Source organism: Pituophis catenifer, unplaced genomic scaffold (genome assembly GCF_029215685.1).
Source record: "Pituophis catenifer annectens isolate HBS135680 unplaced genomic scaffold, rPitCat1.0.hap2 SCAF_3, whole genome shotgun sequence".
Taxonomy (NCBI): Eukaryota; Metazoa; Chordata; class Lepidosauria; order Squamata; family Colubridae; genus Pituophis; species Pituophis catenifer.
Genome location: NW_027256883.1, coordinates 49,557,044 through 49,575,105, shown reverse-complemented (window position 1 = coordinate 49,575,105; position 18,062 = coordinate 49,557,044). Strand labels below are relative to the sequence as shown.

General features: G+C 37.2%; 1 protein-coding gene across 2 annotated transcripts in view; it reads left to right on the top strand.

Moving 5' to 3' along the window:
• GATA6 (GATA binding protein 6) overlaps nt 1-17,767 on the top strand; it is a 31,843-nt gene extending 14,076 nt beyond the window's left edge. For both annotated transcript variants that reach the window (XM_070940592.1, XM_070940589.1), the window contains exons 3-7: nt 1,073-1,239; nt 8,685-8,810; nt 10,483-10,570; nt 10,659-10,765; nt 16,081-17,767. In XM_070940592.1, the coding sequence (XP_070796693.1) occupies nt 1,073-1,239; nt 8,685-8,810; nt 10,483-10,570; nt 10,659-10,765; nt 16,081-16,251 (659 nt within the window). In that variant the 3' untranslated portion in view covers nt 16,252-17,767. The remainder of the gene's footprint in view (nt 1-1,072; nt 1,240-8,684; nt 8,811-10,482; nt 10,571-10,658; nt 10,766-16,080) is intronic.
• The last annotated feature ends 295 nt before the right edge of the window (nt 17,768-18,062 follow it).

Sequence of the window (18,062 nt, the reverse complement as noted above, 5' to 3'; positions counted from 1 at the left end):
AAGAAGTCTGTAAGGGGCGTGCCTAAGGGCACCAAAGTGCCTACCGTCCCTGTCCTACTGTGGATTGTGGGGGCAATAAACTGACTTTGTATAAAAAGAACACCGCTGGGGGGGGGAAAGCCCTACTAAGCAGGTATATACAAAAGTATGAAGGCTATTGCTTAACACATTGTAAGCCGCCCTGAGTCTCCGGAGAAGAGTGACATATAAATCAAACCAATAAATAAATAAATAATAAATAAATAAATCTTCTAATTCTGTTATTCCCCAGTGTTTTTGAGACAGATATCTAAATTGGGCTGCTGCTGCATAGTTAAATTTGGAGTGTGAGGCTGAAGGAGGTATCAACATAATTATCTCATAGTTGCAAAAGTGGAAAGGAAAAAAAGGGGAAAGTTTCTCAGAATATCTCCATGGGGAATGAATAGAAGAGAGTCTGATAGGAACTGGAGCAGGATTAGAATGAAATTCCTATTACATCAAGTCATGTCAAGGGTAGGGGCAAGAATATGGCAACATTTTAATATGGTTTCTGCTATTCATATGTAATAAATTAACGTGTGATCCAAACGACCAGATTACAGTCTAATTAATTGCACCTTTGTGAACAAGGGCTAATAATAGCTTTCTCCTACCTCTTATTTACTCAGAAATCTGTTCCACAGAGCTCAGCCTGGAAGCCTGTGTATCTTTAGCTGCAATTACTTCTATTGTGTAGAGCAGGGCTTGGTCCTAGGAAAACATGAATAAGGTTGCCCCATGAAGGCGCTCCTACTGGGACTCCTACATTGGAAACATAGCTGGGTTGGCGTTATCTCGTGAGTTTGGTGGCATGGAAATTCATGGGGTTTTCCTACTGATTTTGGCTGTGATTGAAACAATTTGGGAGATAAAGGTAATGTTTTCTATAAAGCAATGGTGATGATGATGGAAGACTCCTCTTTGCATTTGGAGGGGGAGTTCTGGTGAGGATGTGGGGGGAGGGAAAAGTAAAATAGCTGAACAGTGCTTCAACTGGGCCTCCCTCTTGACTTCCATGCTAATCCAGCCTTCCTGCCTGCCTTTGTTGTAGATCTCCTGGATGATCTGAATGAGAGCCGGGAATGCGTCAACTGTGGCTCCATCCAGACCCCCCTGTGGAGAAGAGATGGGACTGGCAACTATCTCTGCAATGCCTGTGGGTTGTACACCAAGATGAATGGCCTCAGTAGGCCCCTGATCAAACCTCAGAAGAGAGTGGTGAGTAGTAGCAGTGAAAATCCTTTGGCAAATAATGGGCGGTCACATTATTTATCTTTGGTTAACTGACCTCACTTGCATGATGCATCTGAGGAAGTAGCCTGCTGTCTACTTTTTAGTGAGAATTGAACAGTATATGTTCAAGCATATGTGTGTGGGTGTGGGTGTGGGTGTGCTAAGGAGTGTTTGTGATAAGGAGCACCAGGTGTGACTTTGATTCTAAAACTATTATTTTCTCTTGAGGTTGTCCTCCTTTCAAAACTATCTTGAACTCTTTTCGAAATATGGTGTTGTTGTTGTTTTTACATTTTTAGGTGCAAGTTTTTAGGTGATTGAGAGCAAGGAAAAGGCCTTGATTGTAGTTTATCTTAGCATATAGACTTGTTGCTGGCTTTGTTCTAGTAGGAGTATAGATATTGTTCTTTTAATGAATATTCATTTGCAAATCATTGGGGCAATCCGTTCTGTTTTTGAAACCAAAACTGAGATGCTCACTCCCAACCAAGTGAGCCTTGAGATTTTTAAGTCTGGGTTTTAAAGAATTTAAAGTATGTCAATGTACATAAGGATTAGAAACCACCAGTTCTTTAGAACATACTTCAAGCATTCCTGACTATTTTTATTTTAATGCCTTCTAAATTAATTGATGCAAGAAATGGGTAAACCCTAAATGTTGCCATTTGTTTTGAAGGGATTTAAAACAGACTTATGGTAATTTTTTAAGGGGATGTCTTTTTTAAAAGCCATGTGAGTGGTCTGATCTATCCTGTATCAAAGGCAGATGACCAAGGTGATAAAATCCCCAATGCCACTGTGAAAGATGGGACATTAACATTCAGAGCAAAGAAAAGAAGCAAGAGAACCTTCCATCTCCATTGTCCTAGTCCTCCTCCAAGGATTCTTTACCTCCCAGTACTTTATCCCCCAATTTTTTAATCCCAGTATTTCTTCCACTGCTTTCACGTCTCTTGATTTTCTTATGGTTGTTACTATAATATAAACAATAATGTGAAGTCACAGCTACCAGTTCTTTAGCTACTGTGGGCCTTCATACGCATTAAGTTCTTCTCAATAACCTAGGATGTGCCAATGGTTTAGAATATGTGTGGATCCAAGCAATGTGGCATTTTGTAATTGACAGATGGAAGATTGAGAAGATATTTTGGTATGGCATCCACTGTGTCAATAACCACTTGGATTGCTGATTTATGCCATAAACTTTCAAAATAATTTTTTTTTCCAGATTTTGATATTTTGTGAAACTTTATCATATTATCATCATCAGTCTCAACGTCATCATCATTATTGAAAAGGTTTGGGATATATGATCAGTTACATGTCCTGCTACTGGTGGCCATAGAATAATAATGGCATCATCACTTAAGTTTTTATATATTGGTATTTTTTTAAAAAACATGTCTTTGCAAAATGTATGCAGGACAACACTCAGAAAAAATAATTAAAATGCGGCTTTTTGAAGCAGTAATTTGAAGTTTTGCTGTTAAACAGTGTTTTTAAAATGAGCTGATACTAGCAGGATAATAGATGCAAATTTTAACTTTTATATATATTTTCTTAAAATAAAACACATGAAGCTATCAACAAAGAGCTAACAGATTTTATCTCAAACTCTTTCAAGTTCACTTCAGTTTTTTCAAGCTGTGAGCTATTATTGTGTTAACTTTGTTTAATGTATGTTGCAATACAAATAATCAGCACTTTGTTTCCATTCTTATTTATTTAAGCTGTGTCATCTCTGCCAATCTGTTGAAGGACAAACAAGCAAATAATGCCCTCAAATTAGAGACAATGTATTTTTAAAAATCACACTTTCCTTATGAGATTATTATCTATACAATGAAGTTCCCTTAAACCACAAGGTTTTTCAAAGTTAATCACTGCTAGGATTTTGCAATTGGTTATCTCCCTAATTTCATTAAATGAAGCATAATCTAATTAGGAGGAATAAAGGGAACTGAATGCTTTGTCATGTTTTTTTCTCTCCAATTCATTTGCCGTCTTGCATTGTAGAGATTACAGCTATAGCGTGCTGTTCCCTAAACTATGTCCATGCATTTCAAACAAGTAGACAAGAGGGATCATGGATGTATATTTCTCATATCTGAAAAATTATGTCCATGTTAACATTTAAGAACAGTAATATGATATGTTTCCATGGTAGTAATGTGTATTTTTTAAAATAGTTAACTATCAATAGCAATGGGTTGAAAGGGATATATCATTCACAAATTTAAGGAAATGTATGCTCGTTAAAATGGGTTTCTTGGAGTCTGAAAATGAAATTCTGTTGAGGTTTGTAAAAAATTGAGAGCATAGTAATATTGTGACATTTACTGAGTGTAATCCTGCAAATTTAGTCATACTGAGATCCGAAAAAATTCTCTCTATAGCAACTTCAAACATATATATTTGTTTAATTGTTCAATTTCTGTGACTGCCCACTCCCCAGGTGACTGAATTAAGGGAGATTTCCACCCAGATCAGTGTATACATTTACAAAATTGTTTGCCATTTTTTTTAAAAAAAATACAACACTGATCAATTTGCTTCTTATCTTGAATATCTAGCAATTCACATTATTTCATTTCCCAAAAATCTTATGCTTATACAGCATAACTACCATTAGAACAACATTTTAATGGATGTGTTTACTTTATTTTTGTTATCCTAACTGGATACATTTTATTGATCTGTGTAAAATATAACAGCATTTAGCTGTAATACTAAAAAAATATAAATAACACCCTTAAATTAGAAGGCATCAATCGCCTTATTCTACTGAGTCAGTATAGCATGTTTCTCATGTAGTGATACCAGTGGTGAAATGTAAAATTTGTTACTACTGGTTCTGTGGGCGTGGCTTGGTGGGGGGAAAATGTGACTGGGTGGGCGTTGCTAACTTTTTTTTTAACTTTTAAAAGCATTTTAAAATGCTTTTAAAAGGCTCTGATGATCGCAGCTGAGTTGCCTGATCATCAGAGGCTTTTGTTTTCTTTTAAAAGCATTTTTTTTGCTTTAAAAAAAAAGCCTCTGATGATCAGGCAACTCAGCTGGGATCGTCAGAGCCTTTTAAAAGCATTTTTTCTACAACCTCTTCAGAGGTGATCATTCCAGCCGAAGAAAAAATGCTTTTAAAAGTAAAAAAAAAAAAGCTCTGATGATCACACGGCTCAGCTGGGCATGGGGTACATGCGTAGGGATTTTGCTATTGGTTCTCTGAACCACCCGCCGACATCGCTATCGGATCGGGCGATCCGGTCCGAACCGGGAGCATTTCACCCCTGAGTGATACCCACCGAGTACAGGCAGAATTGCATTCTGGCAGATCCCAGTGAGTTTGTGTACAGAATAAAGAACACAAAATAACAGAGTTGAAAGTGACCTTGGCGATTTTTTAGTCCAACTCCCTGCTCCGCACTGTTTGAGGAAAAGGAATCTCCCTTAGTTTATTTGACTCCAGTATCGGAATAGATATGTGCAGAGCGTTTCCTTGGCCATGTTATGGAACTGGCTTGCTTCTTCTGGGATCTTTTCTTAAATCTCAATCTAGTCTACCAGCTTTTTCATTTTATTAGTCATATTTATAGAGTTGCCAGACTCCATGAAGGTTCTGTGTGGTGAATGATATTAACAATAGCAAGAAACAGTATAACAAAGGAAAGAATGATGGGTATCTAGAAGTGAATTTTCAAACTAGCCTGCAAGAGCCCTATGAGAGATTAGGCCAGGGTCAATCTAGCCCTAAGCCAAGGCTAAGACTGCCCAATGTTACTGGCAGTCAGGCAGCATATTAATTAATGAATGTCTATGGTCATTAGTTATAATCATTCAGGTCATGGTTGTCCTAAAAGTGCTTTTTCAAAAGGCAAACGGACTTTGTTTTTTTGAGCTTTCAAGCTCAAGCTGAAGAAGCTTCTTGGATGAGAAGCAAAACGTCTTCAAAGAAAAAAAGCAAAGTCTGGTTGCCTTTTGAAAAAGCACTTTTTGGGTTGGGTGGGTTTCAAAAATTTTTACTATCAGTTGGTGGGTGTCGCAGGGAAAGGATACTGTAAGATCTCCATTCCCACCCCAATCCAGGGGAAGGTTACTGAAAAATCCCTTTTTCCTCCCGATCAGCTGGGACTTGGGAGGCAGAGAATAGATGGGGGTGGGGCCAGTCAGAATTTTTACTACCAGGTCTCCAAACTACTCAAAATTTTCGCTACTGGTTCTCCAGAATGGTCAGAACCTGCTGAAACTCACCTCTGGTAAGGACACGTGGACCTCTGTTCTAGAGCATGGGTCTCCAACTTTGGCAACTTTAAGACTTATAGACTTCAATTTTACAGAATTCCACAGCCAGCTTTGCTGGCTGTGGAATTCTGGGAGTTGAAGTCCACAAGTTTTAAAGTTGCCAAAGTTGGAGACCCATGCTCTAGAGCGTAGGTGTTGTGAACAGAGAACTCTCCTCTCACTTCCTGGGTGCTATCGGTTTAATCAGTGGGACTTGGGATATCCTCCTCTTCCAATATTGACCAGCCCTGTCTCTGCTTAGTTTTCTCTGGATCAGCTAAGATGATCTGTCAAAACACGCTTAAGTAGAGGCGTAACTTACATTTTTAGATATACAGAGAGCATCCCTGGTGTCGGTGGAGAAAGAACATTTTAAGACTTTATCCAGTGATACCTATTCACCGTGATTGCCTTTGCAGATCCTAGAACTGCATCAAAAATATTTGGTTATCTTGCATAGCAGAGCCTGGATGGTCTATAAAGAAAAATAAAACAAAGTAGTTCTTTGTTATGAGTCAAAGTTGGCTGTTATGATTTTGTCTGTAATCATTTTTTAAAAAAGAAAAAAGAAAGGAGAGCCAGACTAGTTTTATTTTGTTTTTATTATGCTGGCAAGATTAACAGAACCAGCATTTCAGAAATGTTTCTAGTAAGCCAATGGATCCTTTTGCAGAAAGATGTACGAGGCTGTCTAAGCTAAGTGGTTTTTGCTGTAACACATTCTTTTATAACCTTGAAGGAGGCAACTGTAGCTTCCTGGAATGTCATTTTCTGTGCTACGTTTGTATGCTTGCAAAGCTCTCCTCAGACACTGATTTTTGTGTGTTTTTTTAATTAATGCTGCAATTCTTTTGCGAAACAGCAGATTTATGATATAGCTGGAATTCCTTGTCTCTAATTAATGTAAGAGAGATCAGTTGCTGCAAGAAATGTTATAACCCCGTCACCCTCACATTATGTGTTTAGGGGGACTCTCTCCCCTTTGGATATAAACTCCACAATAGTTTCATTATTTCTGATGAACAGTTGCCTTTCCTTGGCTTCAAACATCACAGAAGACAGTCTTAACTGTTTTGTTTATAATATAGGCCTTTTTTGTTCTGGGTGAGTTTACCGATATTCTCCCTCTTGCCCTCTAAAAGGCAAGCCCACTTCTGGAAAACATTTTGGAATGTGACTTATTTTACAGAACTCTCACAGTCTAGAGGGAAGTGATTTATACATTCGGATGATCCCAAAACAATTTTGGGTTGGGGGCAGACTTGGTACAATTTCCTGAAACCATCGTAACTCAAAAGACTGTCTTTTTGACATGGCTCTTATTGCTTTTTATTTGTTATTTTGTGGAAATGGGAAGTGTTTGTTTTTTTAATAACCAGATCATATACTGGTTAGAAAGGAACTAAGAACAGTTGGAGAGCAGAAGAATTAACATAAAATGATGCAATAATATCATTTAATATGTACATAATATAAACACAAATAAAAGTTTCAGTGACACAATATATTTCAAAATATTCTGGGGCTATTTAAATATAGTAGAACATAGTGTGTAAGTGCGTTTTATCATATTTTTTCATTATAGTATTATATTTTTATTAAACATTTTTAAGAGAAGAAAAGTAAAAAGACAGAAAAGGAAAAAATAAAGCACAAAAATAAATGGAAAAGCTTGAAAAAAACTAGATTAAAAAATTCAGTATTTCATTGATTAGCTTTAAATAACTGAGTATACTATAATGTATTAGAAATCACAAATCATTTATGAAATCCGGATAATATATCAGCAATAATCAGTGCAGTATAAATCATAAAATCAGATTAACAATTATAATTAATTGTATTCTTATTCTTTGTCCAATCTAGGTTTGGTGGTTTTCTTGCAGAAAAAACCAAAAACTCAGCAATTCAACCCTGAGACTCAGACAATCTCTTTAATTGGTATAAAGTATGGGCATCATGTACTTTAGAAAGTCAAATAACTTTGTATTTCAAAAGTTTCACAGTTTCACTTTTGAAATACAAAGTTATTTTGAATATCAAGGCATACGACTAGCGCTTAATTAATTAGCCATTTTTCTGCAGAAAGAACCATGTTGACTTTCCAATAAAAATGTAAAATAACTTTGCATCCATTATCATATACAAAGTTAAGTCAATATAGTTTGTGGGAATGTAAGGTTTAGTAATATGCAATTTTTAAAAACAGCAAATTGGAAAAGGAATTCAGCTTTAAAATATTGTTTTATTCTATTATACATCATTTTCTAAAATTGCTGTGCTTATAATATTGCCACCAAACATGGAAAACTGGTAATTACATTTTCAACAATTTTAAAAGAATGAACTGTTTTAGCAGCCACTAGGAGCCAGAAGTGGAGTAATGTATCAATCATCTTATGCCAGTTTTCTCAAAGTATAATATTTAATGTGAATTAACATTTCCCCCCACTAAACTTATCATTACTACATAGCAGCTAATGAATCTAAATGTTACATTTATTTTATCCAACAATATTTAACTTGCATCCTGATTCATAGTTCACCAACAAGTGATTAAAAAAGTCCCAAATTTTATGTTACGAGGTTATCAAAGTCAGACATGTGTCTAGATATTCCCCCATGGTTTTGCAGGTTTTTTTTTTTTACAGCTATATTCTTTATTTGAAGATACCAAAATAATTTGGGCGGTTGTGGCCATTCCAGAACAGAAAAATCTACAAGGATTCTTTCTTTTTTGCTAATTATCTCTAGTAGTCTATACAATTTATACCTTTCCTTGACTGTAAAGGATGTCAATGGGAAATGTTAACCATGCCTCAGCTGGGGCCTTGTTTTTTTTCCAGGAGAACGAAAAGCAATGAATGTAGTCTGAAATCAGTCAGATAAGCTCTGGGACCAAATGCGTAAGCAGTGACTGAAGACACAACATGATTCTCGCCCCTGAAGATGTGTTTCAATGCTTTTATGTATAGAAACTTTTATTCTTGAGAAATGTTGAGACTCTGCCTTTGCCTTATCTACCTGTTATTTACTGATGCCTCCTCTTCTTTTCACAGGCGTTTTTATAAATTTTTGCAGCTGCTTGTGGGGGAGGAAGTCACACATGGGGCCATTGATGTTTTCCTCTTCTCTTGTGTTTGTCTCTCTAGCCTTCTTCAAGGCGATTGGGCTTGTCCTGTGCGAACTGTCATACCACAACCACCACTCTCTGGCGCAGGAATGCAGAAGGAGAGCCAGTGTGCAATGCTTGTGGCCTGTACATGAAGCTTCATGGGGTAAGCAGCAGCTTCTTTTGAGCTCTTTCAGTTTCACGTGCAGCTGACCCTCAGGGGAAATGCTTATTAAGATTTATGGAAGGCCATATCCAACCCTGCTGGAGAAATCCCAGAGGAATAAAAATGCTTTTCTTGCTTGTTTGTTTTATGTGTTTGCAGTTGCATCTAGAGCTAAAAGATACAGTGAAATGTCAACAGAGAAATGGCATTGCTCTCTGTCATATCCCCCTCATATAATGTTTCAGCAAAGCTACACTGAATACAAAACAGAAGTAATTAGTTGTTGCACAGTGGATAGAGTGTAGTATTTACAGACAAACTCTGCCCACCACCTGGAGTTCAATCCTAACGAGCTCAAGGTTGATTCAACCTTCCATCCTTCCAAGGTTGGTAAAATGAGGATCTAGATTGTTGGGGGCAATATGCAAATAATGTTCTATATTGTAAACTGCCCAGAGAGTGCTGTTAAGACTGATTTATTTATTTATTTATTTATTTATTTATTTATTTATTTATTGAATTTGTATACCGCCCTTCTCCCAAAAGGGATTCAGGGCGGTGGACAGCCAAAATTAAAATACATACAATACAAAAGTTAAGATAGCTAAAATAAATTAAATCAATTGGCTTCCCAATTTAAAATCCCAAGTCTATAAAATTTAAAAATTCCCATTAAAAAACCATTTAGGCTAGTCCAGCTTGCTGGAATAAATAAGTCTTCAGGGCCTTACGGAAAGTACGGAGGTCTGGGATCAGTCGTATTCCAGGAGGTAGCTCATTCCACAGGGCAGGTGCCCCCACAGAGAAGGCTCTCCCCCTGGGGGCCACCAGCCGACATTGCTTGACCAACGGCACCCTGAGGAGGCCCTCTCTGTGAGAGCGTATTGGCTGGTATATAGAGCGATTGGATGGTATATAAGTCTAAATGCTATTGCTATAAACCTATATCTAATGGGAAAGAAGGAGAGTTTGGGGGGAGGGGGGAGGAAGGAAAAGAAAAAAATTCACAATGGAAAGGGCTAAATAGATGCTTAAAAATTTCTTCAAAGAGTCTTCTTAAAAGCCTAAAAGTATGGTGTTCATCTGCAATTCAAGGTGGGCTAATCTCTTCCTGAAGTTGTGCTTCGAATGTTGTTCTTGTTATCTTGGACAACAGGTGGAACTTGAATGTACTTTCTGCAATGCTCCCTAATTCCAGTGTCATCCAGTGTTGAGGTTCTCTCCAGCATAGGAGGCAGAAGCAAGCTGGTCGTTCTCTCCCTGATGTAAAAGGCCAAAGTTGTTACTCTAGTTGCCCTGATCCTCTTTCTGGTAGATAGGAGATTCAATCTAATGAAATACAGGACATATGAACACTCAAAAAGTAGTCCTGAAAGGAGGAAGAGACATAAATGTTGAGTGGCTTACTAATCCTAAAAGCTTTGGGGGGAGGCAGAACTCTTGCTTTTTAATGTATTTTATTTTTAAACTTTAGAGTAACCTTAAAACAATTCTAATTGGAAACAGTGGGGAGAATAAATAATAGGGTACCTTCCAGTGGATCCGAAGCCTAAGGTCACTCTACTGAACATAATGGTGTAATTTTGCTTATGGCATAATGGCTCTGATGGAGGCTGATAAAAAGGAAATAATTTCTGAAATTTGATGTTTTATGTTTCTGCATTCCCCTTAGGTGCCCCGACCTCTTGCTATGAAAAAGGAGGGAATTCAAACCAGGAAACGAAAACCAAAGAATATAGCTAAGACAAAATCATGCTCTGGTAAATATACTGGTAAACAAGAGTTTAAACAGGGGTGGAGAATTTTCTATGGTGCAAATTGTTCTAATGCAGGGTGTTACCTTTCTAGGTAATAATAACAATAATGCTGTTCCTATGACTCCAACTTCCACATCTTCTACAAACTCGGATGACTGTAGAAAAAATGCTTCCCCAAGCACACAAACACCCTCAGGGGTAAGTGATAAAATAAAATCCATACTTGCAAGTAGATATCCATTGTTATCTCCACTTTTATCTTATCTACTATTATAACAGTAATCTAAATAAACTGTTCTGTTTGTTAGCTGATACTGGAGTGGAAATTTCTCAGGAAATTGCCTATAAATGCAAACATAGTGTAAATCTAAAGTACTTTACAAACATCTTTATTAAAGGTTTGCTTTTAGGCACGTATCTTATTGATACTATATTGGATTATATATTATATTGTATTGTATATTATATATTATATTGTGTTGTATAATATATATTACATTGTACTAAGTTGTCTAGTAGACATTGGCTCTGATCCCAGGTGGGAAGATTCATAGGCTAAAATATTGTCCATGTACACATTCAACATCCTTTCTCTAAGTGTTATCAAGAATCATTCAAAGTCAGCAAACCAAGGAGGGAATTCTCAGAAAAGTTATAAAACAATGTACAGTAATTGTATTCATATGACATCTCAGTCTCATTCATTCCTTCCAGAAATATACTTTTATTTTAACTAGATATTTTTTTAGCATCTGATGGCATTCAAAGTGAGAGACAATGGATCTTGCCATTCATTGTCCAATACCTGAACCTCACACCATGTCCTTTTAGCTTAGTAGTAATTCGATCTCTCATACTGTGCTACTTTCTAATATTATCAAAATATCTATTTATAAGGCTTTTGAAGCAAGAGAAGCCACTATAAAGCAATTTAACAAGATCCTATTAAAGTTACCACTTTGTATCAAAACCAAGCATCATTTTGCAGAACAAGCTATAGAGTTTTCTGCAATGGGATTCTCTAACTCCATATTAAAAATATAAATTTGAATTGCACATTAATTTCTATGGAGATACATTAAGGATTTATTATACTTAAGAGTTACTTTCTTCAGTTACTTATAAAGTAATCAAGATGGGATAAAAATCTAATGAATAAATAAATAAAATTACCCATGACTTTACTTAAGCCCTATATTTTATATATATTTACTATATTAATATATTAGAAATATATGACAAGTAATATATTAAATATATATTACTTATCACAAAACATCCATTTCTAACAAAGCAAATTGTTCCTTTTCTGTTTGGGGATTATACATCACATTCCACAAGAATTAGAAACGTGTCTGTTTTTAAAACGAGAGTTCAGTACCTCATTACCCTGGTGACTTCTGTCTGATAAATCAATAACCATTTTCAGAAAGTTTGCTAGATTGAATTCAATCTAGTTCAAATATATTAAATATATATTAAATATAGAGCTTAAGTAAAGCCATGGATATTATTTATTTATTTATTAGATTTTTATTACTTTATAAATCTCGAGTCGAACATAATACTCCTTCCTTCTCCTATTTTCCCCACAATAACAACCTTGTGTGAGAGAATGACTAGCCCAAAGTCACCCAGCTTGCTTTCATGGGTAAGGCGAAACTAGAACTCATGGTCTCCTGGTTTCTAGGCTAGCACCTTAACCAGTACACCAAACAGGGTCTTTTTTTCTCCGTTTGATTTTTCTTTTTCCATTAATTTCAGTAGGATCAAAATGCAGTTAGATTTCTCTGGATTCATCCCATTATTTTCAATATTTCTCACTTTTATTTCCTGCTACAATAATAACATAATTAAGATGCCCTTAATTATGTCAGATCACATTTGTTAGATTAGAATTCCCTACAGGAAATCAGGGGGGAGGTTTATTGATTGCAACAAATGAGGACGGAATGTTACAGAGGTGGTATGCAGCCGGTTCAGACCGGCAGGGCCGGATTTTCCTATAGGCTAACTAGGCTTCAGTTTAGGGCCTCAAGATCAAGAGGGGCCTACATTCAAATTGTTAGCAAAATTAAAATTACACTTTCACTATAGGTGAAAGGGCCTCATAAGTGGAATAGCCTAGGGCCTCTTTTCATCTAAATCCGGCCCTGCAGACCAGTTCATCCGAACTGGTAGTGGCAATCATGCGTAACCCGCCCAACCGCCCCAGCTCTATGCCATCCTATTTAGGCAAGTTTTTGAGGCCATGTGCAAGCGCGGAAGGTACGCATGCCAGCAAAGTGCATGCGCAGAAGGCCGGGCGCATGTTTGGATGGGGCTTGTGCGCACATTTGCGAACCAGTAGGGAAAGTAAGTGAATACCACCCCTGGAATGTTACCTATCCCTTGACATATTCCAGAAAAGAAACATTCCTTCCTCGGTGGCTATCTATGCTTTCATTAAGTGTATGTATTGATACAGTTTAAACAATGAAATCTAGTCCGAGCTGTTAGAAATATTTACTCAATCAAAGTATCAATAGTGAGGAGCATTTTATTAATTTACAGACTGAGCATGCAGCCTGAAATCAAAAGTGCTTTGTCTGGAGTAGACTGAGATGAGGCACAAGTTGGCTGAAATCCTTTTCAACTAGAGAAAAATTCTTTTTTTTTGATTGACCCCGAGGATTTGTTGTCAGAAAAATCCTTATCTCTGGCCAAAACGTGCTGGCAGAGAAAACAGAACTAAGTTGAGATAGGGCAGGATAACAAAATAAAACCACATATAAAGCCCTCCCAGATTAGGGACCCACACAGATTATTGGCACAGATAAAGGTAAAGCTAAGAGTAACCTTCATAAATTTCCAATGCACTGACTTCAGGGCACTGACTTTTGTCATACGTTCTTAAATTATGCCTAGCCTGATAATACTGAAGCCAAGATGTTGCGCAACGGGACTTCCCAAGCATTGGATCACTTGGCTTCTAGACATTTTGGCCATGTGGGTGGGTGGGAGGAAACATTCTCATAAGAATTTAATGCAGAGATAGACTACTACACTTCAAAACCTCACTCATCTTCAGAAATCTGTCAGTATTGCTCAAAATTAGAAACATAGGTTTCAGATTATTTGAGGCAAAAAATACAAAATAACTTTAGGTCTCATCTCTAAAATTTGGTTAACATAAATGAAAAAGCAAAAGAGCTCCACCCAACTCTTTATAGTAAAATAAAGCTCTTGGTGTTGTCCACAAACATACTCTTATCCACTTGGCATCATTGTCTTTTCCATCCTTGACACACACTGACCCTCCCCCATATTAACCATGGAACTGTCCACAAAAATGTGTATTTGTTTGTTTGTTTGTTTGTTTGCATACTTGCCTTTATTATTTTTATAAGTAACTTGAAATGGCAAATGTATCTAATACTCCTTCCTCCTCCTATTTTAATGCATGTAGTTTAATTATCATTCATGCAATTAATGCAGGATGAAATTAGGACTGTGCTGAAACCTGAATTTGAACTTGAAGGGCAAACATGATTCAGAGCATGCTTAGGTTTCTTGCTAGAAAGATTCTGAAGCAACTCACAGAACTGCCCTCTGTGATCCTGAGACATCTGGTTTGAAGATGTTCTTGACAGTTCTTGACAGCTTGACCCATCCAAAATTAAATTTTGCCATTTGGATCTCTGCACAGATCTCTGCACAACCCTGTTAGAAATGTCTACAAATATATTAGCAAAACTCTCCTCTGACCAAACTCAGTTCTGTACAAAAACTATTTTTACATTTTCAGATACAAAAGCAGTTGTCAAGAAATAGCACTGCCCAAAACTCAGAGGTATTTGCTCATGCACATCCTATGAAAATGAGCTGATGGTGTCAATCCAGACACTTGATTGCACTATAAGAAAAGCAAAAGAGATTTTGTTACAGAAAAGTTGCTTTGTTGCATATAAAGCACATAACTGTAAAAATATACATATTTCACTTCGGTTAAAGTGCCCTAGTTTAGATTTAAAGCTCTTTTAAATTCTGCTGCTGCTTTCATAATGGGATGTTTTTCTTTGTATTTTAAATGTATGGTGTTCAATGATCTTTTGCAAACTATCCCCCATTCTAGTGGCACTCAATCAGGAATAAATTGCTGAAGATAGAGCAAGATGGATTTGAAAGTGTTTTGTGTTAGACTTCTCTAATCTGACAGCCACTGGAGGTGTGATATTCTTCCCATGCATTATCCATTGTTAACAGATGTTCAAACTGGAGATGGGGATAATGGGAGAAGTGGTCCAATATAATTGGAGGGAGTCAGGTTGGGGAAAGCCATTTACTGTATATTGCACTGTATTATTTTTTTTGCCAATCAGAAAAATTCCAAATTAAAAGATAATGTTCATGACTGAATAGGAAGGAAGTTTTAGACACTAGTGTTTTTCAGTTCTTGGAAAAGTTGTTAATGGTCAGAAGAAAACACATTCTTTTCCTGGGATAGAAATGATTTATTACGTTTTTCTAGACAACTGTGCCAAAAGCATTACTGAAAATGTGGAGATTCAGCAAAAATTCACAAAGACAACAATTATATTCAGCTGAAACTCACTTTAATTCACTCAAACTTTGAAAACTTTAGGAGGGTTATTGAGGCACAACCTCTTTTTTGTATGCAAGAAGGCAGGTAAATTTAGACTCAAAATGATCCCTGGCATCTGATTATGCTCATTTTAAAATAATCACCAGATTATGAACATCTTCCATCAAGGGCCTAGGAACAAATAGGTGGAGACTATTCAGATAGTCTTACCAGTTTAGCATGCACAGATGACCCCGTGATGACATCGTGGTGGGTGGGTGGAGCCTCCCACCAGTTTTACTACTGGTTCTATAGAACCAGACTGAACTGAGGCAACCCACCACTGGGCAGGGGGTGGATGGGACTTAATCCCACTTCGTTGCTTGCCCCAGTCTGGTCTCTTAGATGGCTACTTCTGGGAGCCTATTAGCAAATTGTGGGCTTGGTTCCAAAAGGGCAGCTCATAAATAGTGAAATATGAGCTAACCATCTTAAAGAAGAAGTGAGGATTAAAAGAATTGGAATTTGCAAGGATATGATCATTCATAACAACTCAGTACGTATTGTCTAGAGCAGTCAGTGTGTTTTTCCACTCCAGTGGCTGATCTGTTATCACAAGGTCAACTTCTGGAATTTACACTGAAACTTTGTATTGAATATTCTCCAGGGTAGTCTGTAACCCAGACTGATGATCAGTCACCTGTAGCTGCACACCAAAGTGAGCATCTGAGCAGTGGGAAAAGCGTGTGTGTGTGTGTGTGTGTGTGTGTGTGTGTGTGTGTGTGTGAGAGAGAGAGAGAGAGAGAGAGAGAGAGGGAGAGAGAGGGAGGGAGGGAGGGGGGAGAGAGGTAAACAGATGTTCATTCTTTGGGAATTCCCTGTCCCACCTCAGTTGGAGATTATTTTTTATTGAACATTAAAATAATGTATTTTGTTTTTCTTGCTGCAGGCAGTCTCTTCTGTGTTGTCCAGCCGGGGTGAGAGCACCAGTCCCGAGACTAGCGCACTCAAATATTCTGGCCAGGAAGGGCTCTACTCCGGTGTCAGCCTGACTTCCACTGCAGAAGTGACAGCCTCTGTGAGACAAGATTCTTCCTGGTGCGCTTTAGCTCTAGCGTGAATTGGTGGCACATCAACCCTGGTGTGGATATTTGCCCTGGGCTGCAGCCAGTCATTTGCCCTTGTGTCGGATATTTTTGCCTTGATCAAGCAGTCCAAGAAGCTGTAGCAGTGAGGGCAGGGACATTTTGCCCATCAGACCTGCTTCTAGATAACATTTCTTCCCTGCCACACTGACTCTCCAAGTCATCAGTCTGCAAGAGATTCAAGGGAGTTGGAACTGCTTTTTTTTTTAAACTCAACAAGGAGTGCCCTTCTGCACTATTCATAGATCTTCACCGTGACTATCTATGCTGGCCTTGTGTATTTGAGGATTGTGTCTTTGTCTCACTCCCACGTGACCAACATCCAAGACCTGATTGATGTTGACATTTTTTTTTTCCTTTTTGTAGACAAAGTAGGCAAAGCTTACATTACAGCGGATAATGCAGTGTAGAAGAGCAATGCAAATGTGCATCTTGTCCATATGTGTAACTGCATATCTTGTACTTGACAGTTTCTGATCATTCTCCCAGGTCAGTGTTCCCAGCTAGTGCCTTCTGCTCTATATTTTCTGGGTAGTTTTTCTGAAGTAACTTCCGGTAAAGCCCAATGAAGGAAAACATTTGGTACACCCTTCTCAAGTTAGAACTTGCTTAACAAGAACGTATACTAAAATATTTGCATTATCGTCTTTTAAGTATATACTGTGATGGAAGAGGTAGAGTGTCTATGATGTGACTGAACTGTATGTAGTCAGTCAGAATTTGTAAACAGGGTAGCCTTAAAAAAAGAGAGAGAGAGAGATCCCTTTTGCATATACACAATTTTGTTTTCATGAAAAGTGCAATTTCTGTTGCAGCAATCAGTGTTAAATCATAAGCATAAGATTTAACCGCAGTTTTTATATGAATGAATGGAATGAATGTAAACATTTTAACTTAATGGTACATAAATAATTTAAAAGAAAACAAGTTAAACTAGGCATCTTTATAGGGTTTTTTTTTTATTGCAACAAAAATGTTTGATGTCTGTGTTTCTGATTTTCAAGCAAACGTTTCAAGAACAAAAGTTTTCTCAGGAAAAAAAAAGATTGACCTGTCTAACCCAGCCTTCCACAAAGCTCTTGGCCACCAACCGAGTTGAATTGCAATACCCAGAACTCCAACCCTGCATAATGGAAGATCGATGCTGGTTGGGAATTCTAATACTTGTAGCTAGGCCTATGGAGCAGGGCTGGCTTATCTAGTCATAAGCTTTGATAGATACACAGTCATCCCTACTCTCTTGCCACCAATAAAGTATGTGCTAGAAAAGTGTCCATTGCAATAAAATTTTACTACCTAATGGCAAAATATGTAAATACTTCATCAGAATTTTGAAACAATTTTCAAATATTGGATGCAGTCTGTAGAATATAGACTGACCTGTAGCTAGGTTGGTTTATGTATTTTTCAAAGCAAAAGCCAATATTGGGATGTCATGTGGAAAGTTGTTTTCACCAGAGGATTAAAAATAAAAAGATTACGTGCTCTGTCCATATGTGATTTCTCTTTAATATACTGCAAAATAAAGGAGCATATTCAAGAAGCATCTTCCTGTGAGCTTGCAAAAAATTCAGGTAAGAATTAAAAAAATATTCAGACTTGTTCCATTCATAAATGTAAATATTAAGTTTTCTTATTGATTCCCTTTTGTCAACACTAAGGATTGATTGGTAGACCTAGACCAAAGTGGGTGATTCAAGTGTAGGAAAATCTTTGTCCTGTTGCAAGTTACTAATTTCCAAATTCTTACATTTGCACATTGATGCTACGGCAACGATTAAGAAAT